We start from the raw sequence: 26,538 nt of genomic DNA on the forward strand, positions 1-26,538 counted from the left end.
GAGTAAGTAGAGATACGCGTCGCTGGAAGCAGGCGTTGGGTGCAGCTCAGGACAGTATTACTAGGAACATCCGGGGAGGTCATTGCGTATCTCGCCAGGTCTCTCCTTGCTCTTGTCCAGGATGCTTCCAACCGTCGACTAAACCTGTCGTCGAAGCTTTCAGTATTCCGTACGGTTAGCACGGGACGCAATTGCGTCCGTTCTGGATTACAGAGATACGCGGCAGTGGCTTGAGCAAGTCTAGATCGTTACCGGGGCTAACATTCTCTCGTGGGGTTATTTTGGCTGGGTTGATATGTTCTCCCAGTGTCTTGATTGTCAATTGTCTACCAAAAACATTGCGATACTTGGGTTACTAAAACTGTCTCTTTGCTCGTCGTAGGTGCCTAATCGAGCGGTTGCCAGTAAGAGGGGCATGACCACTATCAGTTGAATACGAGGAACTACGTCTGAAACCTCTGTATACAGTTCGAAAGGCAATAGTTTGTAGTAATGGGTTCCGTTTGTTAGCTGCTTTCTCTAGTGAGCACGTTCCACCGTTTCTGTTGGGCCCTGATTAAAACTACTAGTATCAGGAATAGAAGTTCGACGAAGTACGAGGAGTCGAGCACTCGCCCAGAACGTCTCCTTGTGCGCAGTACGGACGTAGTGGCGGCCGTCATGAGTTGCGAAAACGGTCTGCCTCGTTGCCACTTCCGTAGGTTAGAAAAGCCCCACATTCCCTGAGTTTTCTCGTCGTCGCTCCTCGCTCGGCCTTCGGGGAAGTTGTGAAAGATATCCGCAGGCGTTGTGTAGCGGCAGGAGGACTTGGCAAACACACTTGGCTGGGTGATAGTTACACCGAATAGTTTTCTGCGCTACCTTGTTATAGTGCTGGCGTGGCTGCAAAGAAAGTCCTTGGATATGTGACGGTTAGAAGAAACATACTCTCTAATGGGGGTTTCTTTCAACAGCCATTATTACCCGATGGGGATGTTAGGCAAGAGAAGAGTACCTGTTTAGGGAGGCTTTTTCGAGCACCCAGTACCGGCACGGTTTTGCTAGGACAACGCCGGTCACCGTTTGACGGCCTCATAGCTGATACGGTACCTCCCCACGTCGGATGGCTTGAAAAGAGGCCGGCAGCTAGGCGGCATTACGTCTATACGCCTCAAGCTGCCTTCCGCTGTCTCCTAAGGGTCCTCAGTGTCTCACAGACTCCGTGCTCGCATACCCTTAGTATCGAATCGGTTTGTAGCCGTGCTACACTCCCGCACCTGCTAAAGGCCTGTATATTGGCTATACTATACCCATGTCCTCCGTACATAGTACGAAGTACGGAGTATGTGGTCATTGAATTATGAATAGAACAAGATGTGCACCAGGGTAGTGACCGTGCTTCTCTGCACAGGTAAAGTACCTCGATACCTTCGACGTCTGGACCAGGTCAAGCGGGTGCTGATTCGAGGGCTGTATTATTATCGATTGCTCCATAAGTGGTGGAAGAGCATTTGAGTGGGGGTTAATGGTTCGATGGGAAAATCAGCCAGCCCCTTCAAACGATTGCTTGCTTATCGAAGAGCAAACTAAGCTCGGTTCCTCTAGCAATCTTCGTACGCTATGTCCCGTTCCGGGGAGGCGCAATGGCTTGGTGTTTGGGCCATAGTTTCTCGCGACACTAGCCACTTGTGTACTCGTATTTTGTATTTGAATCGGAAATGTCAGAAAAAGAAAGAAAAAGCACTGCTGGAACTTCTGGAAGTCCAGCGGGGTTGGTCATAGTGGTAGCCACTGGCCGCCTGGGTGCAGTACAGCACAGTACCAGCGACCACATGGTTGGGAAGTCTGGAGTAAGATCCTGCGGAACGTGGACGCGGGACGGGGTGGCTTTGGGCAAGGAGAGGCCTTCCAGCAGAATGGTTAGTCCTTGTTAGACTGAACTGGCCTGGCTCGCGGATATCTCTCGCAAGGTCCCCGGTGGCTAGTGGGTTGTCCGTCGTGTTGCCGGGTACTGTACGAAGGCGAGGCAAAGACATCCAGTGTCGAGTGACGAGTGGGAAGTTCGATCCCTTGAGCCTCTGTTCCTGTAACTTCGGCCTAATGACGAGCGGACAGGGCGGAGTCTTTGGCCTCCACTGTATTTCCCACTAAGCAACATCCAAGATGCCTGGACGCAGCGCTCGTCCTCGGGTCCTTCCTGAATAGGTGCTCAATTGTGGAGCGATGGGAGGCATTCGTCCATTCCTGCGCTGTGGACGAGCAATGCCCGTTGACTCTGGCCGTCGCTGGCGGGAAAATGGGAAAGCTACGGTTCAAGAATCAAGAGCTTTTCCCAAGTCAAGCCTGTCAATCGCATCCCTCGAGCTGTCATGGAGCGCACCTGTGGAGGAACAACCAGAGTTGCACTTATAAAAGACTCCCTCTCCCCAAAACCCTTCTTTCATCTTGAACCTTTCGAGTTGAGTTGTAGCCTCGGAGGTTCGCCGTCCACCCCGTTGAATTTCCGCGCGTCCACCGCTGCTAAATCTCCGGCATGTATTGTGCGAGTACCACGGACAACGGACAACGGCAAACACCACCAAACCAAGCCTGGGGCTTTGGACTATCCACTCGGGGTGCGCTATTGAAATATTGCCAACCCGTAAGGGCCTTCTAAACGGTAAAAAATATGCGTAGACACTGCACTGTCGCCCAATTCTTCGTGGTGTCGTGTGGTGGCTTTACTCTTAGTAAACGCCTATTTCCCCCATTGTTGTTTATATACAGCTTCAAGTCTCTCCTTAACACCTATTTATTTTCTTCTTCCCTCATTCATTCATTTTGAATCGACCACGCTCATTTATCGCAAAAATGCCTTCTTTAATCCAATCTTCCCTCGCCATTTTGGCGCTCTCTTCGTCGGCCCTGGGAGCCTACTCCATCGACAAGGCCTTCAAGTTCGACGTCCATTCCCACGTCGTCCCGCCTATTTACAAAGAAGCGCTCATCAAGGCCAAATATCCTGTCGATGCGGCCACCGGTCTTGTCTTCACTGATGGCTTCCCAGTACCAGACTGGACCCTGGCAAACCATATCGCCACCATGAACACGAATGGTGTCAACTACTCGACCATTTCGATCAGCGCCCCGGGTGCTAACTTCTACGCCGGCCAGAAGAATAAGATGTTGACCTTGGTCAGATCGTTGAATGATGCCATGGCCAGTTACACAACCCAATACCCTACTAGAATCGGCGCCATGTGTATCCTGCCACTTCCGTATATTGAGGCGTCCATAGCAGAAATCGTCGTATGTTTACCCCGCGTAACTCCCAAGACAGCTGGAAGGTATATGAATATGCATATATGAGGTATATGGATGTGGACGAGATGTATCATTATTCTGACCGCAATCTCTCAGTACTGCCTCGATACCCTCAAATTTGATGGCGTCGGTCTCTACACCAACGCAGATGGTACCTACCTCGGCGACAGAGCTCTGGATCCAGTCTTTGATCTCCTCAACGCCCGTGGCGCAACCGTTTTCGTGCACCCCTCCAAACCCTGCAGTGGCTCTGTATCCCTAGGCTATCCAGACCCAATGATCGAATACCCATTCGAGTCCGTACGTGCCATGGAGAACCTACTCTTGACCGGTCAGCGCAGCCAATATTCCAACATGAGCATCATCTTCCCCCACGGTGGCGGAGCTCTGCCATACCTTGCGACTCGAATTGCTGGCCTGGCCAGTCTACCATTCATGGGAGGACTCAGTGTGCCGGATTCGTTGAACCAGTTCAAGGGATATCTATTTGATACCGCGTCCAGCACCTCCGTTGTGCAATTGATTGCCATGAAGCAGTTCTTCGGTAGCGTTAGTGGCATTGTCACTGGGACTGATTGTAAGTGTGCTCTCCCGTTGAACGTCGCCCAATAAACTAACAAATCCAGTCCCCTACGTTCCCCAGGCTCAAGCAGCCGCCGGCCTCGCCTCCACCAAAGCAAACGGCCAATTCACCGACGACGAAATGGGATCAATCAACAACGCAAACGCCTTCAGAGTGTTCCCCAAGGTCGCAGCTAAATTGGGTTTCGCAATTGTGTAAATGTGAGATCAATATTGTGACTGGAAATCGAGTGGCATCACTGTCTACACTCATGTGTGACCAATTTGGCCACGCTTGTACATATGTGCTAGATCCTGAACATATAAGAAGAATTCCCGTAGTAGTGTTTAATGTAATGGAGCTTTGACCAAGAAATTTCTGGTTATCTGCTACTTTGCGCACCATTTGCTAGTGAACCTGTGAAGCCGTGAAACAGAGTTAGGGATTGGACGGTTAACCCATCAAATCTCCTCGGCGTTGGATTTGTAGATTGCACCCACCAAACAACAGAATGGAAGGAAAAATAAAGATTTAGAAGACAAAGACTACTTCTCAACCCCACCACCTTACTATCCCACTCGTTAGATAGCAAGTTTATTAAATGTAGTATTTTCTCTCTAATAGTACAATAAATATAGATCCTTCGGTAGTTAGTATAAATACTATATTATAGTACTACTGTATAAAACACTAATAGTAAATCATTCCTGTATACATTCCTACTATGGCGCCCAAATTAAAGCTGCACGCACCTCGCCTTTCCCATCGCAAACTAAAGCTATTCGCACGTTACCTTTATATAATTACTTATCTATGATTCCTTATTTAATATTGTTGATATAGTTCTTGAGTATATAGTTCAAGTTAAAAATCTTCTAATTAATTATAATTAAATTTATAACTAAAAAAGACTTCCTCTATACCTACCTTATTAATCAAGAAGAGAGGTACTTCTTTATGTAATACCTTAAAGCTAAGAATATAGTTGTTACCTCGGGCTTAATAGAGTACCTAGGTACTCGACGTTTTATTATATCTAACTACTACTCTTATATATACATATATATATTATTTTTTTAAAAAATAAATTATAACCTATACATTTTGTAATAGACTTATATTTAGGTGCGACAGCGAAGTACGAATAGCTTTAATGTATAAAACGTAGGAGTAGTAGTAAGTGTAGGTAGGAGACTATACTATAGTGTGTAGAGGGACGATTTACTATAGCAATTATACACTGGCACTGTAGTTTGGGTGTTGTACTACGCTGCTGAAGGGTCTACATTTCCAGTGCTACTTGGAAAGAAAAGGCCATTGCATGTTTGAGAAAGGCAGGACCTCAGCAAAGCGGCTTAGTAGACGAGAGGTATAACCATGTATAGACCTACCTATACCTATTTGTTGTAATGTCTGTCGTAGACCAAATACCCTCAGTAGCATAGCGGGAGGGCGTATTAAGAAACAACGATGGAATGTACGTAGATAGCTTATTAGATGTGATCATGGAAGGTCTGATGTTATAATTAATAAATGTACTTCTTTCTTCAAGCTTCTAAACGGGTATCATTTCGAGACCTCTCTTTCGTCATCAAGCACCAAAATTCATTCTCAGCGCAATAGTCGGCTCCTTATCTTCCGCGCTTTCAACATCAACTTTCCCAGGGCCAGCCTTTCTCCCTGCGAGAATAACACTCTCCATAAACTGCTTCTGTCCATCCGTCATGCCACCAACAACGCCCCTGAATGCCACTTGATCACTGGCTGCTAATTCAAGTAGTCTCGCGCTCGTTTCCTTGTAAACGGTTTCGCCCTCGCTGTTCGCGCGTGATAGAATCGTTGGCATGATGAGGGAGATCGCTACGCCCTTTGCAGGCCCGCTTAAGGTGGACACAAAAGCCGTGAGAGCATGGGAGACAAGTGCCCGGGCATTTTCGGGATCTTCGTTTTCTGTATTGGTAGCAAAGGTGATGAGGCGAGGAAGCAGATAGCGGGCGATACTTTGATCGGCTGGAGTTTTAGGTGAGTGGAGGAGGAGGGTACGAATGCAGTTAGCTGCTATTTTCGCGGTCTATAGTAACCTGATTAGCAAATATTAACACTAAAAGCGATGTGAGGGTTTACCATGATATCGCTGAGGCAGTCAATAACCTCCTCAAGGAAGCGGACCACGAGTGGCTCGCTGGCAGACATGTAGTTCTTGCCGCTGGTGAGAAGAACTGTACATGCTAGAAGAGTATTCTTGACGCATGGGAGTGAGGCCTCTGTTTCTCGTTTTTGAGCATTTAGATAGATAGACAAAAAGCGTTTGAGGCATCCTTGGATCTGTGTCAGGTTCGTGTCTTGGTCTTCTCGTTTCGTCTTGCGTGAGGCCGATATACTGGTAATAAAGCGCTTAAGTATGGGTAGCGACTGAGGTACTACCACAGCTTGACAGCTTGCCGTGCCTAGAATGGTGGCAAATATGTGGATAATACATGCATGCAGATCCGTCTTGATAATTGATGGGAATACTTCGGAGGCATCAACTAAAGCGTTCATCGACACGCGAATGAGAGAGACGGCATCATCCGTCATTTTGTGTCGAGCAGGCTGCCGAGCCTCAATGAGATTTGGAAGCAGACCAGCGAGGACTAGGACGATGATACGAGTGAGCTCAAACAATTGCTCAATGTCTTCTGACAGATCGCCGTCTTCGGTATCTGATGCCTTGGTGGCAGATGGGTGAGATATACACAATCCTCTTGCAATCTGCACAATGACTCTCTGGACATCTAGCCCTTCGGTGAGAACCAATCGGTCCAGCAGATCCATCGTTTCGGAGAAGATGGCCTCTCGATAAATAGCATGGCCAGAAACACTTGGATGCAATATCTTTTTCAGAGCTTGTAAGATTTCTAGCGTCTGCTCCTTTGAGGCAAGTGCATCACTTCCAGGTCGAGCCACCAGCGCCTCAAAAGCGATCCCGAACAAGACGAAAAAGAAAGCCACCGGCTCATCTCTATAGTTAATGTCATTGCCTTTGGAATGGCCATTCGTAGTTGGCGCGTCGGTCTCCTTTCCATCTAAGGCATCAAACACAAATTCGCTGTCTTGCTCGATGAGACTGGCGATGGCATCGACTAAGTTAAGCCAGGAATCTTGATAGAACCTCAATAGAGTCTCGCGATTTAGCGCCGAGTAAATGCTATCTAAACTGCCTGAAAGGGATGGTGGGCCTAGACTCATCGAAATATCTGGCTCGAATCTTAGGCGGGCAAATTCCCTGAGGGATGCAAGCCATAGAGGCGTGAGCGTGCCAACGTAGGGTTTCAGAACATCTACTAAGTAGTGTTGCTCTGTGCTTGCAACCTGGAGCTCTGCCCATGCTGAGAAGACGGCCATCTTCACCATAACTTGGGCATTGGAGCTGAGGCCGCTGAGATCCCCGATGGCTGCCACCTCAGATTCGGTAGAGAAATTCTCAAGCGCAGTTACTAGGGTCTTTAATATCCGGCCCATTCGATCCACATCCGTAACAATTCCTGTTGCAATGAAAGCTGCACAAACATTCACCGCTTCGGATGCTAATTCCGGCGACGAGTCAGATGCGAAAGCAGGTGTGAGGGCAGAACTGATTTGTGCTTGGTACTGTTCAAGTAGTGGCGCCTCGGCGAAATCAGGATCAGGAGTCTTTCCAAACATCTTTAGAACAGCGTCGATAATCTTCAAGCCCCAGACTCGCAGTTCGACAACGTTGGAAGTTGATGCCGAAAATGCCATTCGAATGACATCAGCAACCTTTTTCTGTAGTGCCATCTCCGCCGGTGTTGTACCATCTGGTGGTGCCGCTTTGCTGACGAGTAGAAATATTTCACCAAGGCAGCTCATTGCAAACGTACGAACTTGCCATCTCAGGGGTTCTTGACCAGCACCGGTAGCTGTGGTTCCATCATCCTTAGTAGCACCAGCAGCTGCCGCAAAGCCCGCCACCTCCTCATCCTGCAAATCGGGCATTGCGCTAACCTTCGTCGACGCTGCTACGACATCCTCGGCCTTTGTTCTCGTCATTGTCAACACACTCTGGCACCTTTGCAACCATCGGGTTGTCTCAGAGAGGCAAGATTGCTCCAACCAGTTTCGGATGACATTTCTTATCCCATCGTGACTCGGGTTGGTGTCCAATGCAAGCCATAACTGGTCCTCGAAGCCTGGTTCGGCGACTTTGACGACATCCTCGGAGTTACGCTTCATCAAATTGTATAGCCCATCAATGGCGATATCTCTTAATTCAGGGTCTGCACAATTGAGATATCTCTGCAACATGACAACGTAATCAACGAATACCATGTGGCCAGGTGCGTATAGGGCGAGGTGCTCTAGGCATTTCATACTTCCAGCCAAGACTATAGGATTTTCTTCAGCCTGGAATTGTCCCACAAGCGTTAAAATCAACTCCCGAGCTGTTGTCATATCCTGTAGATCAGGACCCAATACATTGACCATAGAATCAACGCATCTTGCAATAACAGCAGTCGTTGGTAGCTCCAATTCCAAGTTTGACGATGCAGCCGATGTAATATCATCATTATGTGTATCGGAAACATAGAGCTGAGCGGCTGCGCCCAGTGTACTCGACACATATCCAGAGAAGGTCAACCCAGCCGAATCAGCAACCCGAGTCAAAGCCTCCAGCGACCAGAAATGGACTGTAGGATGTGGATCTTGGCTTAGGGACATTAGAACACCAACAATCGTTTTGAGATGAAAGCCGGCCGCCATGCCGCCAACTTTGGAATGTATACACCCCAATGCCATGGCACATCCGGCTCGGGCAGATGGCTCGCGGTTGCCAACAATGGTATCAATGAGGTACTTGACCTCTTGGTTCGTAAATCCATTGCCAGAGCTATTACATAGTCTTGCGAGTGCCTGGTATCCAATACTACGGAGGTATTGGTCGTGGTGAACAACGAATGGTCGAATCATCTCCTGCATGAGTTTCTCTACCGCCGGATTCCCAACGTCCCCAGCCGGTGACTGGGTTTCCTTCACAGCCACCTTCAAGGTAGAGAACAGTGCCGTTGCGACATTGATGTTCATAGCAGCTCTCCGTCCCGAGTCTCTCTGTAGTGACCCAGCTGACATGAAGGTAGTGACCTGCTCTAGGATGCTCTCCTGGATTTTTGGCGGAGTAAGCGGAAACGCAATGGCAAATAGGCGGATAGCTACGTTAACAACCTCCGTGGCAGGTGGGTCCGGAAGAGTATCAAAACTGTTGAAGTTGCCTAAGTATAGCGTCAAGGAATCGTGTTCCAATGAGCTGCAAATAGGGGAGAGCAGTACTTTTGCTATGGCAGCATCAGGCCCATTCTCCTCCATCCAGTCATCCTGGGAGTCGTTTTCATGTTCACCAGGGAGGGACTTGATCTTAAAGCCACGGACCAGTCCAGTGACCCCGAAGCCACAATTATCACTTACATCCCAGATTGTCTCGAATGCCCCGGCGGAATTCGCAATCGAGGTGCTTAATGAACTCGGTGTATAATTATCCGGATCAGCAAAGAAGGAAACCGCTAGAGTAAGCAGGTTTGATTGAAGTAGTGCCTCACTTCCACCAGCGGGACTGAGATTAACCAACTTGGTATAACATTGAAGAACTCGTCGTTGAACCATGAGATCTAGGTCATGCAGTTGTAAAGATGGCGTAAGTCGCTGAGTAATATCTTCAGTCGTTTTCTTCGGTGGCAAACTTTTGAGGAAGGCTGTCGTGTTTTGCAACATAGCAGCAATACGTTTCGACACATCCACCGTTAGCAGCCTGCTATTAAACTGGAGAAATGCCAATATAGAGCCAAGAGCACATTCTCTAACGTGGGTAAGAAAGGACGACTCAAGATAACTTCTTTGGGAAGTGTTATCTTTCGCGAGTGGCTTGGGTAGGGCATTTTTCCACAAGAGCAAGAGTTGGGAAAGATGAATCTTGACAAAGTTGGGCCCCAGTGACATCAGCCCACCTATCAAGATCCACGCCACTTGAATCTGGGTGCCGGATATTCGTAATTCTGATTTGCTGCTAGACTTCAACAAGCCTGTTGCAAGTGATAGAACCCGACTGTTGACATCCACGGAGCCGTATAGGGGTTGCAGAGGTGCCGTGCTAATCATGGCAGAAAGACCATTCGCATAACCGATACATCGCCTGGGAGAATTTCGTCCCGATGACAATAGGTTCAACTCCCTGTTGACGCTATTCATGCAAATAGTCAAACAAGGCAAGAGTTGCTGGGGACATGCCAGCGCCAATGTACGGAGGCAGTACGACGTATATATTTGAACAGTATAACTCGGATGCTGGAGGACCTGCAATAATCCATCACGGCAAGAATCGGCGAAGACATTCGAAGCAGAGCCAAGAGTCCTCATCAAAGGTGCTAAAGCACTCAGAACCGCGATGAGAGCATGTTTCGGCGGTTCAGCACGTTCCTTGATGACTTGAGGAAAGTTTTTCAGAACATCATTAATCAGTGCTTTTGCAGCATCTATTTGGCCCGCTTCGCCTAGGATCTTGTGCCCAATAACATCTTCCAAGATGATTTGGACAAATCGTCGAGTCGTCAGGAGACGATACCTGTTGTTGGTGATATTCGCATTGCTCAAGACATCGATTGTCAGATGATCTACAATCGTCATGTACATCGTCTCGACCGTTCGTTCGCTCAGGCTTCTAAAGATTCTGCTGTAACATACAGCTATTCCAGCTCTTGCCCGGCTGCTGGTAGATGATTTGACATATAGCGTCGATAACTGCCTTAACATATCAGAAAGGGTAAACACGAGGATCTGACTTTTCTTTGGCCCTGGACTCTCAGGTCTTTGGATTTCCTCATCATCCCCGCCTACCATCATCGATTGGCGTTTGGTATTCGACCGTTTCAGTTTCTTTATTTTTGGAAGATCGTTTTCAGCTGGAGGACTTTCCGAGTAATTCTTGACCATAGCGCCGGCAAGGCAATCCCCTGCTGCTTGCCGTACCAGCGGACTAGATGAGTCAATAGCCTTCCAGATGGTCGACCTGAGACTCTCAAAGTCGCTTTGGTTGTCAAAATATGGGGTGTGCTTGCATAGCATCTTCAAACACTGACAAGCCGCCACTTGTACCAAAGCCGACTTGTCACTCGACGCGTAGCTCCTTGCCTGCTTCCAAATGTCCCTGGCCAGAGGTTCGTCCATACTTCCCTCCACCATCTTGGCAATCTTGCCCAACGCCTTGAAAACTGCTGCCCGTAGACCTGCATTATTCTGTGCATATTTTAAGAGCTTCAAGGTCGCTGAACAAGCCAGAACATGTAGCCCAATAGCACTATCTCCTGCCGCCGCAAAGACATCTCCTAGGCAGTATACCGCACCATGCTTGGTTCGCAAATCTCCATCTGCTTTTGTCTTTCCGCTGCTAATGATCCCCACCAAGTCATTGATGGTCTCGAACAATAGTTTTCGATCCCCTTTTCCAAGGACGTGAGCGAAACATCTCCCAAGATTATTTCGTATTACTCGAGTCGGTGGAGGGGCTGCGAGGTTGAGGATTTGGAAGAGCTCTCTTTTGAGATATAACTGCTGCGCCGTACAATCATCTGGTTCAAGGCTCTCGACATGTTTCGTAAGCGTCGAAACGAATCTTAGAAGGTATAAATCTTGCTGCTCTGAAGGTAGGGATTGAAGCTTCTTGACGTCGAGTTCTGGAGTGGCAGAATGTTCAGCTCGAGGGGGTAAAACGTCGGTCGAGCCATTTGCGGAGGCTGGCAAATTTGTTGAGGACATTGACACGTCGGTATCGTTGCTTGCAAAGACGTGTTGATGTTAAATTCTAATATGGTAGACAGATTGCTTCGAGCTCCTCGAAACACCGTAGCCTGCCTCCCTGCCAGCCAGCCTGGCTTACCCCGGACAATCTAATTGTGCGGCAGAACATCGGGTAAACGTTTTCCTGCTGAGAATTCAGCTTGCTCGCAAACCTGTCTACGATTTAATAAAAACTGATTATTTATGATCACTAGGAAATTATCATGGGCGAGTAGAGGTGGTAAAAAGATGAAATAAGGTGCGAAACAGGTGAACGATAGATGGCCTAGCCTGGGCTGATAAGTTGGTTTCAACCGGCAGTAACTCGCAGGAACTGGAGTGGATGTTGCACCATGGCAGTTTACGCCTATTAGTCTGAGGAATTTCACACTCAGTATAGGATGCAACCAATTCGGCTTCTCCAATTTAAAGACAAAATATCACATGGTGCTCAGAAGACCGAGATATAAACACTTCGGAAATACTTTGGCGTTTTCTATGATAATCGCGACATTTGAGTAAAGCGGCGAGTATGTTCGTGGTCACGTGAAGCGCGCCTCGGTGCGACAACTGCTCGAAGCCGAGATGACCCAAAAAAGATGAATTGTACTGCATATCATTAGTGTTTACTACAATGGCTGCGTTCTCTATAGGCGTTCGTTCATACGCATCCCGGGTAGATTTCATATGCTCACGATGTCTCCAATTCTCCACCACATCAGCAGTTCAATCGGGGCACAATCGATGGTCCAAAATCAAACACGACAAAGGGAGCGCTGACGCGAAGAGAACTGCCCGGTATTCGATGTTTGCCCAAGACATCACACTGGCATCGAGAAGTTAGAATTATATCAAACGGAATTCAAGGTCTGCATTCTGACAAGTATATAGTGGGCGGCCCAGATGTAAATATGAACCCCAGGTTAGCTTCAATACTAGCGATAGCGAAGAAAGGTACTTGACGGGGTAAACTCCCTTTTATACGGGCAATTGCAGCAAGCTTACGTTCGATAGCTGGTCTCCCGAAATCAAATATTGAAGCAGCAATCGCGCGCGGTCAAGGACGTTCAGTTACCGGAGCAACCCTGGAGTATGTCACACTCGAGACCATAATGCCCCCATCAGTAGCGATGATTATCGAAGCGGAAACGGACAACGCGAAGCGCACATTAGGTGACCTAAGGTTGCAGGTTAAGAAGCACGGAGGGGTGGTCACGCCCACAAGCTATCTCTTCCAAAAGAAAGGACGGGTGATTTTTGAAAAGGACGAGAGGAATTTGGGCGTTGACGACGTGCTAGACCAAGCTATCGAGGCAGGTGCTGAGGATGTCGAGGCTGAACAAGACGGGACTCTTGTGGTGTGGACGGAGCCCGGAAATACTACATCTGCAGCCAAATCATTGCAGGAGAGCTTGGGGTTGAAGGCAGAGAGCTCCGACATCATCTGGGATCCCAATGAGGATACTAAGGTCCAGCTCGACTCTATGGATGATGTCACTGCTCTGTCGAAATTCATTGACGTTATTAGAGATAACCCGAGTGTCCAGAGCATATACGCAAATGTTGCGGAGGATAGCATGAATGACCAAGTCTGGGAGGACCTACTAGACAAACTAGATGCTTAGAGCACCATAGACTGTATAATAGCTGAAATTTGAATATATTTACAATGGTAGCGGAGAATGGCCCTCGACTCCCACAGGCTATGCCCTGTTCATACCCTAGTATAATGGAACATGCTAATATAGATGCTGTTCCCAAACGCCCTCAATGTATAACGCCCTTCGCGTAACAGCCCTCTGTTTCCGCATAATCTCATCTCGTGCTCTCTGATGATATTCCAGGATGGAAATCAAATCGCTGTATAATTGAGTCGGCCGGTTCCGGTCACACACAGCGGTTCACTCCTCAGCATCACGAAGAGTCTCCATTCCTACTCTCGTTCCCACTCTCTCCTTTGGCTTCCATCTCAAGTCGCTTCTCCCTCAAGAATAATCGTTTCTTCCTCAAACGCTCCAGCTCGCTATGTATCTCGTCCTTCTCGAAAGGAATTCGGTTTGTCTGGTTAGGCTTCGGCCAGAAATCGGGCACGGCGAAGCGTCTGTCTAAGTTCGTGCCATAGTAGTACATCGTTCCAATTGGGAACATGATGTACATGCCAAACTAGCGGAGCAATGTTAGTTAATAGGAAGGAGGGTGGAGGGGTGGTTGAGGAAGAACCCGAGACACGTACTTTGAAGACTTCGAGGTTAGGTCCCCCCATCGTTGCGGAGGATGGCGATGATCCGAGAGATTGCCGCCGAGAATTATAGATGCCGGAGCCCTTGTGTCGTAAGGTAGAAGACTAATAGCATTAAATGCGAACTTTTGTGAATTGTTGACCAGATGAAAGTCGTTCGATTATCCTCACGTGACTAATACAGCCATTTGGACAAGGATTGAACATGACCCCTGCAGGAGCTTAATACTCCGTAGATCGTACCGAGGCTCGGCTTCCGACATAAATAACATTAGGAGGGGCTTCCCCAGATTAACTCTCTTCCCTTTATACCGCGTCTTTAACTTTCTTGATTATATTTAATTTACCCGAAGCAGTCAGAGATATAAAGAATCAAAATGGCAGAAGTAGTATCAGTCGAGTACAAGGGCAAGGTCGCCGTGATCACGATTGACAACGATAAGCAGCTCAATGCTTTGAACCAAGATGGGTATTATCAACTTGCAACATATATGAGGGAGATCGCTCTACACGATGAGGTGTATGTTACAGTTTTGACGGGAAAAGGTACATTGATATCATCCATTCGGCGAATAATGTTCCTAACTGACATGATACTTACCAGGTCGATATTTCTCTGCGTAAGTCGAACAACATATGATCCATTCATGAAGCAGTTATTAAGAATCAATCTAGAGGCGCAGACGTGTCAATCAGTAAATCACAGCCAGATGGGACAGACTTAAAGAGGCACTGGCTCAAAAACTTCGTGTCTAATAACCTCAACATAACCCAAGCCTTCTACACCCATCCCAAAATCCTCGTTGTCGCATTGAACGGGCCCGCAATTGGTCTGTCTGCTGCCTTGATCGCCTTCGCAGATTTTATCTATTGTGTCCCCCACACCTTTCTCCTGACTCCCTTCTCCAGCCTTGGGCTCGTTGCCGAAGGCGGTGCGTCTCGAGCTTTTGTCACACGGTTAGGGATCAGCAAAGCCAACGAAGCTCTCATCATGAGCAAACGGATAACTTCCGAGGAATTACTCCATGTCGGCTTTGTGAATAAGATATTCGACTGCAAAAAGGGAGAGGACGAGAAGTTCCGGAAGCTGGTGTTTGAGGAGATCGGGAGCAGACTCGGTGATCATTTGAATGGTGACAGTCTGGTGAAGATCAAGGCCTTAATCAGAAAGCCCGAGAGAGAAATTTTGGACACGCAAAACGTGGCAGAGGTGTTTGGAGGGCTCGAAAGGTTTGCCGCAGGAATCCCCCAGGAGGAGTTCAGGAAAATTGCCAGCGGAGAGAAGAGACATAAGCTGTGAATAATTTAGATTGATATATTATGAAACGCCATTTGGTGTTAGTCCGCACCTTGTATTGATTGGGCCTGATCGCATCCTCCATTTACATGGACTGCCGATAAAGCACACCATGTGAGAGAAGTTATGTTTCACGCCGCACTAAAACTCCATTTCCCTGGGAAATCCAACATCGTAGATGGTTGTCCCATGTCTGAATAGACTCCTCGAGCCAGAACTCCACCATGACCAGCATAACCCAAACCTGTACTCCATGAACCTCCGGTTTTTACTTTCCATCGGCCTCTTTACTTTCCTTCTCCAATTTCGCCATTCTCCTCTCCTCATCCTTTTTCCAGTGACTCCCTTCCTCGTAGTGTCGACTAATCCCAAGCGCACTTCTGAATCTGTCATCTTGCTTGATTTTCGCCTCGGCCAATTCGTGAACTTGATGCATTTTCAGTCCTTTGGTGTTTGGGCCATTTCCGCTGTTCATCTCTTTCAAAAGCTTTTTCCGCAACGCTTCTGTTTGCGTATCGATCTCTTCTTCATCAACACTATTTTACACACTGTTAGCCTCGTCATTTGGAGAGCATATTCCGCCAAGAATGGCAACTAGGCGAGGGAAAGAATGTAAAACGCACCCCTCATCCTCCAAACGATCCCTCAGTTCGAAAACCTTGACTTCGACATCGCGTTTCCGGTCATGCTCTAGGATTTCCTTATCGGGTTTTCGTTGTCTGTGCTTTAGGCTATCGAGGTCGGTGGAGTACGGCTTTCCCTGGTCGCGAGGCTTCAAATGCGCAAGATTGCGTTGTACGTATCCAGATGTGCCGCTACCGCGGGGCGTGGAAAGTCCTACGTTCGAAGACATGTTGTGAGTTGGTTGTGGATATTTGCGGAGGTTCATTGAACGAACGAACGATGGTGATAGATAGCAAATAAAGGCGGTCAAGAATTCTGCCGCCTTACCCGTAAACTTATTTCCTAATCGATACGCCACAATTGCCCCTCGTTGTTATGACTCTTGGAACTTGCTGAAATATTTTAGAATCCCAACTTCTTCATTTCATTTACTTCAAGAGAGTCTTTCGTTTTGCTCGCAAGCAAGGAAAAAATGCCCGCCTTTGAATCTATTGAAGATCCCGAAGAGGTTCGACCTCTGATGAGGCTTCCTTTTCCTCCAGTCCAAAAATCGCAAATCCTTCACTGCTCTTATGATTATTGGCACCAGAAGTAAGCTGTTCCAGACCGATATCTTTGTTCATTCAAAAGCTAACACTGCTCAAAGATACCGATCCTCAACACTGAAATCCCGAATCATTCCTCTCTCCGCCCCATTCCTCTCGTACCTTCGCGAAGACGGCATTGTCCTCCCCCCAGAGACTCAAGCGACGAACTCTAACTACGAGGACAATACCACAAGTGAAGGCTGGGATGATGATAGTCAAGATTCAGACCCGTCTCTTAGATTTTCTGAAATCCACCAACAAATCAAAGACACAATCACCGAGCTTGGTGGCCTCGTGGCCCCTAAACTCAACTGGTCGGCCCCCAAAGATGCGACATGGATCAATATGAAAAAGAATAGCATGGAATGTGCGACTGCCAACGATATCTACCTCTTATTCAAGTCCTCAGATTTTATAAACCACGATTTAGAGCACGCGTTTGATGACTGCGCTGAGGATGGGCCACAACAGCCGCAACATATTAACTACGTTCTAGTTTTAAGGAAATGGTTCAAAGTCAACCCATCCTGCGAATTCCGATGCTTCGTAAGAGGCAGGAGGTTAATTGGGATTTGTCAGAGGGATCTAAATCATTTTGAATTCTTGTTCCCATTGAGAGACCAAATAAGGGACACAATACAAAGGTATTTCGACGGCACGTTGAAGGGTACGTTCCCGGATGAAAATTTCGCCTTCGATATCTATCTTCCCGAACCATATGACCAAGTCAGGCTTGTGGATATAAACCCTTGGGCACCACGCACCGATCCGCTATTATTCTCTTGGCTAGAACTTCTTACGATGCGACTTCCTCCTCCACTTCTGGGTATCCCGGATTCGTCCCCAGACCCACCTCTACAGTTCTCTAGCGATGAGGATACTCAGGACGAGGGCGTGGAAGAACTAGAGTGGAAGCCGGAGGTTCGACTGGTGAACAAGGATGACCCAGAGGCATACAGCTTTGCAAGCCCGCAATATAGTGCCCATAAGTTACCAAAAGATGTCGTTGATGCGAGTTTAGGAGGCGAGAGTAGCATGATGGATTTTGCCCGAAATTGGGAGAAAATGGTCAATGGGCAGCTCGACATGCAACATGCGAGCGACGACGAAGGCTCCGTCGAAGGCAATATCCCAACCACGGATATATAGCTGCATGGGGTTTAAATTAAATAATACACTAGACAGCACCCCCAAGCAGCCATACGATCCTCTTGCAGGGCCTGTTAAGGTGCCTATACATTCCTAAAACATTGAGGGATTGACTTGGCCTTGGTGTAGGAAAGACTATCTCACTTTACCCCTTTGACCCTAGGTGTTAAGAACATACTGTTGTTTCAAGCGATTTGGATGTATAGAAAGTGTTGCGTTAGATTTGATAGACTAGTAACCTTATACTAATGAGATTTCGAAATAAGGTCAGCGGAAATGTGTAATGCTTATTAGACATAGGTTTGCTTGTCTCCATAAATCTCATACTACGTTGCATACCTGCGTGCCTAATTTAGCGGGTTGTCTTTCATCGCAAATAATGGATCTCGGAGAGACATCACGGTAGGAAGGTCCTTGATAAGAACCTACCTTCCTGTGCAAATAACACTCACTATATTTTACAAATACTCCAATTGAGGCCATCCATGGGAAACGGGGCATCATATAGTATTTCATGAACTCCATCTCTTGAACTTACTGAACTCGCCGAGACTTTGAGGTGAGGGGAAACATTTCGCTACCCGAAACCGCTCTCAACCGTTCAGACACCATGGCGGCAATAACCAACACCACCGCTCCATGGTCAGACGAAGAGCTGAAGGCCAAAGTAGGACAGGTATGTAGAAGCCTTTTGTAAATTGCAATGTCATTTTTGAGCTGTTCCGTCTTTGCTGCTTCAATCTTGGAATACGCCCCCACTTCTGCCCATATCTTGACTTTGATTCGAGCCGCTCCAAGGAACGAGAAACCCTGAATGCTACATTTCGTCCGACATTAAAAGGCTATAAGCTAATAATATTTTGAGCTCTTCATTGTTGGCTTCTACGGCCATGCGCCGAGTGAGGATATCAAAACTCTCATCACCACCCACAAAGTTGGCACAGTCATTCTATTTTCGAGGAATATCCAAAGCGGGACTCAATTATTAGAACTCACCAACTCCCTCCAAGAGATTGCAAAATCTGCTGGCCACATTCAAGATCTCTTCATCGGAATTGATCAGGAAAATGGCCTCGTTACTCGTATCCAGCCACCTATCGCAACCCAGCTTCCAGGAGCGATGGCCCTTGGTGCGACGAAGGACCCCGCAAACGCATACAAAGTTGCGCTTGCTACCGCCGAAATGCTAAAGGGGTTTGGAATCAACATGAATTATGCACCTATAGCGGACATCAATTCCGAGCCAAAGAACCCAGTGATTGGAGTTCGGTCACCCTCAGATGACCCCGAGACCGTCGGCAGATTTGTTTCGGCGCATGTCAAGGGACTCCAAGATGGTGGAGTTGTGCCATGCGTGAAACATTTTCCTGGGCATGGGGATACGGCAACCGATTCGCATTATGGGCTACCAGTGATTTCTAAAAGCAAGGACTTGCTCGAGACGTGCGAGCTGGTGCCTTTCAGAAGAGCTGTTGTGAAGGGAGTCGACGCTGTGATGACCGCACATATCACCATGCCTGGAATTGGAAAGTCAAAGCCAACAGAAGAAAACCCGTCACAAAGTCTGCCTGCAAGCCTGAATCCAGATGCACTTAATATTTTAAGAAAGGATATGAAGTATAACGGTTTGATTGTTAGCGACTGCTTGCAAATGGAGGGTGTGGCAGCCCCCTATGGTACCGAGAGGGCTGCCGTAATGGCTTTGAAGGTCTGTAAATGGATCCTTCCCGGTATTAGAATCTGGCTAACACAGCGAAGGCAGGAACCGACTGTGCGATGATATGCCATACCATGGCCGCGCAAGTTGGAGCAATCGAACTGGTTGTTCAAGCGGTAAAGTCAGGCGAGCTTTCCCAGGAGCGGATTCAAGCTTCAGTCGAAAGAGTCCACCGCCTCAAGTCAAAATATTTAGACTCAGGAGCTGCAACAATAACTCTCACACCCACCGATTTGAAATCTAGAAATCAAAGACATGCCGACCTTGCCTCCGAGGTGTACGGAAAGAGCACAACAATAGTTCGAGCTGAACCTGGGATCATTCCACTTACTTCCAATCCCACAGCAAACATCGTTTTCGTTAGGCCTGCAAAGATACCATCAGGCGGAGGAATACTTGATTTTGAAGTTGGTGAAGGTGCAGCTACCGATACTGATCCGCTTGTACATTATATCGACCTTCTTCAAGCTCGCAATCCCAGTGTCACCGAGGTTCGATTCTATGACGGAATCCCGCTTACTCAAGTAGCCGAGCAGGCCATCGCTGAAGCAGAATTCGTTATTCTTGCCACTGGGAATGCAGATTTAAGCTCGTATCAGAAGGAATTCGGCCTCTCTCTAGGCAAAAGGCTTGGGAAGAAGATGATCGCTGTTGCGACGTGCAATCCTTATGATTTCCTCGACGAAGTTGGAGAAGTCAAAAACTATGTTACCATATACGAGCCAACTGTTGAGGCATTTGAATCTGCCGTGGATGTGATGTTTGGAGCTATCAAACCATCCGGAATTCTTCCAGTTGGGACGCGCTCTCCTCCTAATATGGGAATCAGAGCCGTCACAAGTTCAGATAAGGACGTGGACAAAATCTGGAGCCTGTGGCAAGAGATCTTCACAAAGTGGCCCATCCAACGTCAGCGGTTAGCTGAAATACTATACAAACCAGGCTGGAAGCACTACCTGCACGACAACGGCTTCTGTCTTGCATACTCAGTTGGAGACGGACACGCTAGAATTTCAGTAGTTGGTGTGTTGCCGGGTTTCCGGGGGAAAGGGTTGGGCACAGCCTTCGTTAGAATGGCACATGCGGAGTTGAAAATAGTGGCCTCTCAACACGGGCAAAGTGGTTTGGAGTCATTTGGAATTGGCTCTGTATTTCCGAGATTTTGGCCCGGTATCCCCATTGATGTTCCACAAGTGGATAAAGAGTTCTTTTTGCACAGAGGTTTGTTCCCTTGTCTACGCTCAGCAGCTGGGTTACCAAATTTAACTTTTGCAGGATTTCGTGGTCCTACAGGTCCCACTTCTCGTGATCTCTTTAGAGATATCACCTCTGATGTTGCACCTCCCGATGTCGTCGACCGAGTTTCGAAATTACCCTTTAAGTTCACACCATGGTCGCCAGCTCTTGAAGAAGAGTGCATGACCAAACAAAGAGCTAACTTCAAGTGCACTGTTAGTTGCTTTCGTCCCCTATTCCCTTTTTCCCGGGTATTAATATTATTCCTAGGGTTGGGTACAAGCTTATGAACGATTGGCTGCTGCAAATCAACATCATGAGGTCATGGTGGCTTTTGACGAAAACGGTGCTCAAGTTGGTTGGACGTTAATGTGTTCTCCTTCCGCTATTATCAGTCAAGAGCTTGCATTTCTACCTTTAATGCCCGCAAAAGAGAAGACAGGGTTGATTGCATGTGTCGGTGTAGATGAGAGCACGAGAGGAAAAGGGCTCGGATTGGCCCTTTTGATTAAGGCCATGGAAAATATGAGAGAGCGAGGTATCGAGGGTGTGTTAATTGACTGGGTCGTTATCAGGGGGTTCTATGAACGGCTAGGATTCGAAGCCCACTTCGAATATGAAAACTATGATTGGTGAGGGGATTATGGTTAATACTACTCTGGGTAAACAATATCAAGAAATGTTTAGCAGCATTCCTTGTCATATCCCGTATGTCGGCATATGTGTTATAGTAAACCACTTGAAAGAAGAAAAGGGGTCGCTACACAAACTTTGTGGACCAGATCCCTATGATTTCTGCCGCTCACTCACTACGCTATATTACAATGGGCAAGCATATACTATCAAATTTAGCTTTTGAATTATGCAAAAGAATGGGTATGATATTTCATATATCATTGGTATGTCTCCCTACTCCTTAGCTGGTGTACAGGAATCCGGTCAGTTTAAAACGCATATAATATTCTTGCTTGTTCTTGAGCCGCTTCATATGACCCATTGGCTAAACTAATTAAATTCTCGGTCATGAAAAGTCCGAGGGGCAATGCTTTTGAGAGACGGTATCTAACTGCTTCCCAAGTCTATGACACTAGGCACAACAACCTTCTTTTCCATGGCAATCGACGACCCTTGATACAGTGGGAAATCCGCCCGCTAAGTTTGTCGCAATTCTCATTGCCTACCAGCCGACTTGCACCCACTATATATTTCCTTGATTTATTACCGTGTGGTTCGGGAATTTTGGGAAGGAAGCAACCACGCCCTGCACCTTCCCTTCGACGGCCGGGCTCCACTAAGCTACTCGGTTTCCAAAGTAAAGGTCTTGGTCAACAAATAGTATCCTCCTTGGTAAGATAATTCAAGTCAAACTTCTATCGAGGCTCTACATTATTCCTTGTTTTCAAAGCGCCAACCATAAGACAAAATGCCCACCATGGAGGGCTGGAATATCAACGCTCTTGGCATGTCTTATGCTCTAACGACAATATCTTTCGTGGTTATCATTTCGAGAATCGTCTTTCGACGTCTGAATCATCAGAAGTACCTGTTCGACGATTACATTGTACTACATTCAATGCTCCTGTATACAGTTATCACAGCTGTCAACTCGGTAGTGGTGCGAACACTTTGCCTATCTGCTGGAGAATTAACGCTCATGATAATAGTATTATCACGGGACAAATTTTAGTGTTAATGATCCGGAACATCCCAAGAACGTCGCACTAGACAATCTTCAGCACGGTAATTATACAATCTTTTGAACAAACGCAGTTCCTAACGAATGATTTAGCTGTCACTGGCTCCAGAGTCGTCCTCGTTGGTAATATATTCTACATCTCATATATCTGGTGTATGAAGATATGCGTTGTGGGTTACTCTATCACCCAGGTCCCAAAGCCCCTGCCTTAGGTCTAACCGCTATCCAGCTGTTTTATTTCCCTCGTGTCCTGCCAGTCGAGCGCGTGGATATTGGAGTGGCGGGCGCCCTGCTAGGAATTACTTGGGTGATAGGCATGCTGGCCATATTTATGGGATGCATGCCGCTGAGGCAGTACTGGCAGGTGCTACCAAATACTCCGGAATGTGCTGTGAGTTCCCTACCTCAACCCGAGGAGCGGCATGCGATTATACTAACTTGGTGTAGCGAGCAGTAAGTAATAGCTGAACAGAAATTCCCAGGACGCTAACATATAGAAGATCGTCAGTACCATTATATCAGGAGCAGTAGGGACATTCTATGATATTCCTGGCAAGTTTGCATCTGATGGGGTTCTAGATGAACGTACTCACAAATATGCTCCTATTGACAATACCTCTACCGGCAATTGTCCGAGGTACCTGGTCTCTAAGGTTTGTGGCATCGAATACGTCGTACTTTAGAGATACTAAGCTGACAACTCCCAAGACTAGCGATTAAACTGTCAGTTGCCTTGCTTGCCATATTTTCGGTACCAGTAATTCATCCTGCTCACTTCAATGCAACATGCTGATGGAGACACTAGACTCTTATTGCTATTGCATATAGGATGTTCACTGTGATTGGGATTCGGCCAGGGTGGCAAGCCAACGACTTGGTCTTGAAGCAAGTTCGTATTCATACCCACACTGATTCTGGGAGAGGGCCAAGGCTAATTTTTATAATTAGGTTGAATGTTTTGCAATGGTGGGTTTTGCTAGTTTTCTCCACCTACTTGACATCGTTCATTTAGAGTTTAAGTCTCACTGCCTATGCAGACGTTGATAATTAATGTTCCTGAATTATTCCCTCTTTGGAACCATGGATTTGGCCATATCCGCCAATGGATATTCGGCAAAGAGTGGTGTATTGGACACCGCGGCCCTCGAGAGAACCAAAATAATAGATCCAGATTCCAGCTTAGCGATGAATTTGGGATAGATTTGGAAACACTTCCAGTTGCCACTTGAACTTCGGTAGGTAATCCTTATTCTTTTGAGCTGTTCGCAAAGTCACAAATTATTTCGCGGTGTCGTATTTTTACGTCACTGAGGCTAATGATAAAAAGATTGCCGAACAGAAAGGGCGAGCATCTTCCATAGGTCCTCGCGCGGAAATAGAGCGTCCAATCCAATTACATCAGGGGCCATTGCCAAAAGCCCAGCAAGCCCTTCCAGAAGCCCGGCAACAAGCACAAGTAAAAGCAGCAGCCTACTGCCGCAAAGAAGATGAGCAAATTCCAATAATATATCAAATAGTTCAGGAATACCAAGCAACCCCGGAGCAACTGGTGGTCCATTATTTGTTAGTATTGGTCTGATTGGATTAGGGAGCTTTGGAAAGGGGTTCAATGGGTGGTAAGTCACTAGAACGATAGGTATGGACCAAAACCAAAACAAATAAAAAGGCGAACAATAAATCGTGTTGGAGAGATGCCATAATGGCGTGTATGCTATAGCGAGGATTGATTATACACATAGGGTATGCATCCAGTTGCCCTGAGACTAGGACCAAGATAGTACTACTCCAACTTCCTTATTCCCTCTGTGCATGTTGGTGCTCTAGTACTCTCAATATTATGCTCTTCGTCCGGCCTACTCCGAGCGCATCAACGGTATTTGAGCCAGTTGCACCTGGCTTTCCCTTGTACTGCAAGCTCTCCGGTAGATACCCACAGTAATTTTCTTTATCCTCGTTTATTCCCTTTTTAACATTCATTTCGTTATAGTGTTATAAATCTTAACATTGACTTTCCGACTACCAGGCTTTCCATTCCGAGTGCGGAGGGTCGCTCTCCGGCGGGGTACTTTATCCCGCAACGACTGAAACGTCAGTTTATTATTGAGCCTCAAGTGTCGGCCCGCGAGCTCCTTGCTCCGTGCAAGATTCTCCAGTCGGATTGGTGTTAAATTTGTGTTCGAGATCTTGCAGGAACTCAGAAACTGGTAGATACGATGTTGATATCCGATCTGCGAGGGCGCTACTTTCCATGGCCCCGTCATTTCTTTTGCTTGGCTCCTAAGCCTCTTGCATTTGGCTACTTTGCAATAATTTAGTTTAGTCTATAGAATCTGGATGAATACAACGGGCTATGGCGCGTCATATGGGGCAATTTCTGGAAAGGGAAGTGGAGTATATAACTCTAGTGGACCCCTGGGATATACTCCGAAATCTTTCTGTCAACCCACTTCATAATATTTTTTGATCTGAAAAATCAAGTGCGATTAGTTATATTCTTTTGAGCTAAAAGAATGGCCTTGTTAAAAGGTATTACGGCTGTGGCGCTGCTTGCTGCGAGAGCGGCAGCAACGATCTATTATGCCGGCGTGGCGGAGAGTAGCGGGGAGTTTGGCGCGTGGAGTAAGTTTTCCCCTAAGACGATTTCACAAGAGGGAGTTGAGCGTTCAAGAAACAATGATGGAATTGCTCAAAATATTTGTTGGATGAAGTACTGATAGGTAGATAGGTGCAACCTCGACCGTTGGAACCGGACTCCCTGGCCGATTTGGAGTCGATTATGCATTCATCGAGAAGAGTGCAGTTGATGTCTTTGTTGATCAGAATAAGGTAAGTTAATCGTGTAGCACTAATGTTGCCGGACACTGTAGTAGATGGTAGCATTAAGTAGTATTGGTGCTAATAAAAATATCGAATAGGTCAATCTATTCCGAGTTGCCTTCCTCCTCGAGCGAATGTGCCCTCTAGACTATGGCCTGGGCGCGAAGTTTAATGAGACTGTAAGTACTCCTATTTATCTAATTTTCTGCTCATTTTCCTAGGCAATCTCACCTCCCTATTTCATACAATAGACCTAACAGGATTTCCCAATAGCATTATGACTACTTTGCCGATGCCGTAAATTACATTACTAAAACTAAAGGAGCGTATTGTATCCTTGACCCACACAACTACATGAGATACAACGACCCATCTCAGCAACCCATGACAGGCAGTGTCATTGGAAATACCGCAGATCTAAAGGCGGCGACCACCGCACAGTTTGGAGAGTTTTGGGGGGAGTTGGCAGGGAGATTCAAGGACAACGAGAAAGTTATCTTTGGTCTGATGAATGAGGTATGTCTTTATTCCTTATATTTTTGATTCATCTAGCGGATGGTGGGGTAGTAGAGATGGGAAAGCCAAAACGAATTAATGCAGTCGAGGACGAATGAGTGCTGATAAAGGCTGGATAATTAGCCACATGATATGGAAACAAGTTTGGTACTTGCCAATAATCAGGCCGCAGTCGACGCAATTAGAAAGGCGGGCGCGAACCAATTGTGAGTGCTCAACCTCGAGATAATAGGTAGGATATTTTGACTAACTGATTCAAAGGATTCTGGCGCCAGGAAATTCTTGGACTGGCGGACATTCATTCACACAGAGTTGGGAAGGCTACTCGCCCTCTTCCAGCGAAGCGTTACTTAACCTCAAGGATCCTATGAGTAACACTGGTAAGTTCTTAACATACCTCTTCCGATCCCTGTTTCTTTGTTCTTGACACAATTTATGACACCCCTAACACTCTACTGTTAGCCATTGATATCCATGAGTACCTCGATGTAGACTACTCAGGTTCACACACTGCCTGCAACCAGTCCGGCCCAGCCAACCTTGCGGCTGTAACCGCCTGGCTCAAAGAGAACTCGCTCAAGGCAATGATCACCGAATTCGGTGGCTCCAATGGTACGCAATGCGCTGGATACATTAGTGATCTCCTCCAGTATATGGATGATAACGAGGAGTATATTGGCTGGACTGCATGGGCTGCTGGCCCCTTCTGGGGACCCAACAGTCCTTGCTGCACGGATAGCAAACAGTGGGGCAGTTTGGAACCAGGAAGCAAGGCCAGTGATGGCAGCCCTGGATTGTATGATACAGTTTGGTTGAAGGTGATGCAGGCGTTTGTACCCAAGTCACTGCAGTGGGAGGGGATAAGCAGTGTTAAGGGGGGTGTTTTGAGTGCTAAGGGGTCATGAGTTTGGAGGTTGATGAGGGTTGAGGATTGTATATAGGGATCATTAAAACACGGCCTCAAACTTCTCAATATGCCCAGGAAACACCAGAAT

The 26,538-nt window shown here is 47.0% G+C and overlaps 10 protein-coding genes across 10 annotated transcripts; 7 read left to right on the forward strand and 3 right to left on the reverse strand.

Moving 5' to 3' along the window:
* Window positions 1-2,829: 2,829 nt before the first annotated feature.
* On the forward strand, window positions 2,830-4,063 carry BP5553_07205 (Uncharacterized protein; the record flags this gene model as incomplete). The annotated part of the gene is made up of 3 exons (XM_032015828.1): window positions 2,830-3,267; window positions 3,379-3,859; window positions 3,909-4,063. The coding sequence occupies 3 exons, from the start codon at window positions 2,830-2,832 to the stop codon at window positions 4,061-4,063; spliced, it is 1,074 nt and encodes a 357-aa protein (XP_031868097.1).
* A 1,372-nt stretch (window positions 4,064-5,435) lies between these two features.
* BP5553_07206 (ARM repeat-containing protein) lies at window positions 5,436-11,644 on the reverse strand (the record flags this gene model as incomplete). The annotated part of the gene is made up of 2 exons (XM_032015829.1): window positions 5,436-5,915; window positions 5,969-11,644. 2 exons carry the CDS (start codon window positions 11,642-11,644, stop codon window positions 5,436-5,438), a joined length of 6,156 nt encoding a protein of 2,051 aa, XP_031868098.1.
* A 1,133-nt stretch (window positions 11,645-12,777) lies between these two features.
* On the forward strand, window positions 12,778-13,290 carry BP5553_07207 (uncharacterized protein; the record flags this gene model as incomplete). The annotated part of the gene is made up of 1 exon (XM_032015830.1): window positions 12,778-13,290. The coding sequence occupies one exon, from the start codon at window positions 12,778-12,780 to the stop codon at window positions 13,288-13,290; it is 513 nt and encodes a 170-aa protein (XP_031868099.1).
* Window positions 13,291-13,579: 289 nt separating this feature from the next.
* BP5553_07208 (uncharacterized protein) lies at window positions 13,580-13,928 on the reverse strand (the record flags this gene model as incomplete). The annotated part of the gene is made up of 2 exons (XM_032015831.1): window positions 13,580-13,828; window positions 13,899-13,928. The coding sequence occupies 2 exons, from the start codon at window positions 13,926-13,928 to the stop codon at window positions 13,580-13,582; spliced, it is 279 nt and encodes a 92-aa protein (XP_031868100.1).
* A 353-nt stretch (window positions 13,929-14,281) lies between these two features.
* On the forward strand, window positions 14,282-15,204 carry BP5553_07209 (ClpP; the record flags this gene model as incomplete). Its single annotated transcript, XM_032015832.1, has 3 exons — window positions 14,282-14,450; window positions 14,509-14,524; window positions 14,580-15,204. The coding sequence occupies 3 exons, from the start codon at window positions 14,282-14,284 to the stop codon at window positions 15,202-15,204; spliced, it is 810 nt and encodes a 269-aa protein (XP_031868101.1).
* A 265-nt stretch (window positions 15,205-15,469) lies between these two features.
* On the reverse strand, window positions 15,470-16,054 carry BP5553_07210 (Cwf21-domain-containing protein; the record flags this gene model as incomplete). The annotated part of the gene is made up of 2 exons (XM_032015833.1): window positions 15,470-15,737; window positions 15,825-16,054. 2 exons carry the CDS (start codon window positions 16,052-16,054, stop codon window positions 15,470-15,472), a joined length of 498 nt encoding a protein of 165 aa, XP_031868102.1.
* Window positions 16,055-16,297: 243 nt separating this feature from the next.
* BP5553_07211 (Uncharacterized protein) lies at window positions 16,298-17,561 on the forward strand (the record flags this gene model as incomplete). Its single annotated transcript, XM_032015834.1, has 2 exons — window positions 16,298-16,416; window positions 16,472-17,561. 2 exons carry the CDS (start codon window positions 16,298-16,300, stop codon window positions 17,559-17,561), a joined length of 1,209 nt encoding a protein of 402 aa, XP_031868103.1.
* A 610-nt stretch (window positions 17,562-18,171) lies between these two features.
* On the forward strand, window positions 18,172-21,150 carry BP5553_07212 (uncharacterized protein; the record flags this gene model as incomplete). The annotated part of the gene is made up of 5 exons (XM_032015835.1): window positions 18,172-18,237; window positions 18,427-19,269; window positions 19,320-20,499; window positions 20,554-20,729; window positions 20,785-21,150. The coding sequence occupies 5 exons, from the start codon at window positions 18,172-18,174 to the stop codon at window positions 21,148-21,150; spliced, it is 2,631 nt and encodes an 876-aa protein (XP_031868104.1).
* Window positions 21,151-21,937: 787 nt separating this feature from the next.
* On the forward strand, window positions 21,938-23,789 carry BP5553_07213 (uncharacterized protein; the record flags this gene model as incomplete). Its single annotated transcript, XM_032015836.1, has 10 exons — window positions 21,938-22,129; window positions 22,179-22,254; window positions 22,304-22,333; window positions 22,372-22,601; window positions 22,658-22,663; window positions 22,711-22,847; window positions 22,919-22,967; window positions 23,016-23,099; window positions 23,159-23,176; window positions 23,538-23,789. 10 exons carry the CDS (start codon window positions 21,938-21,940, stop codon window positions 23,787-23,789), a joined length of 1,074 nt encoding a protein of 357 aa, XP_031868105.1.
* Window positions 23,790-24,720: 931 nt separating this feature from the next.
* On the forward strand, window positions 24,721-26,448 carry BP5553_07214 ((Trans)glycosidase; the record flags this gene model as incomplete). The annotated part of the gene is made up of 7 exons (XM_032015837.1): window positions 24,721-24,829; window positions 24,936-25,036; window positions 25,126-25,206; window positions 25,301-25,543; window positions 25,667-25,749; window positions 25,805-25,923; window positions 26,006-26,448. The coding sequence occupies 7 exons, from the start codon at window positions 24,721-24,723 to the stop codon at window positions 26,446-26,448; spliced, it is 1,179 nt and encodes a 392-aa protein (XP_031868106.1).
* Between the last annotated feature and the right edge of the window lie 90 nt (window positions 26,449-26,538).

This window comes from Venustampulla echinocandica, assembly GCF_003357145.1.
Source record: "Venustampulla echinocandica strain BP 5553 chromosome Unknown scaffold_5, whole genome shotgun sequence".
NCBI classification, from domain to species: domain Eukaryota; kingdom Fungi; phylum Ascomycota; class Leotiomycetes; order Helotiales; family Pleuroascaceae; genus Venustampulla; species Venustampulla echinocandica.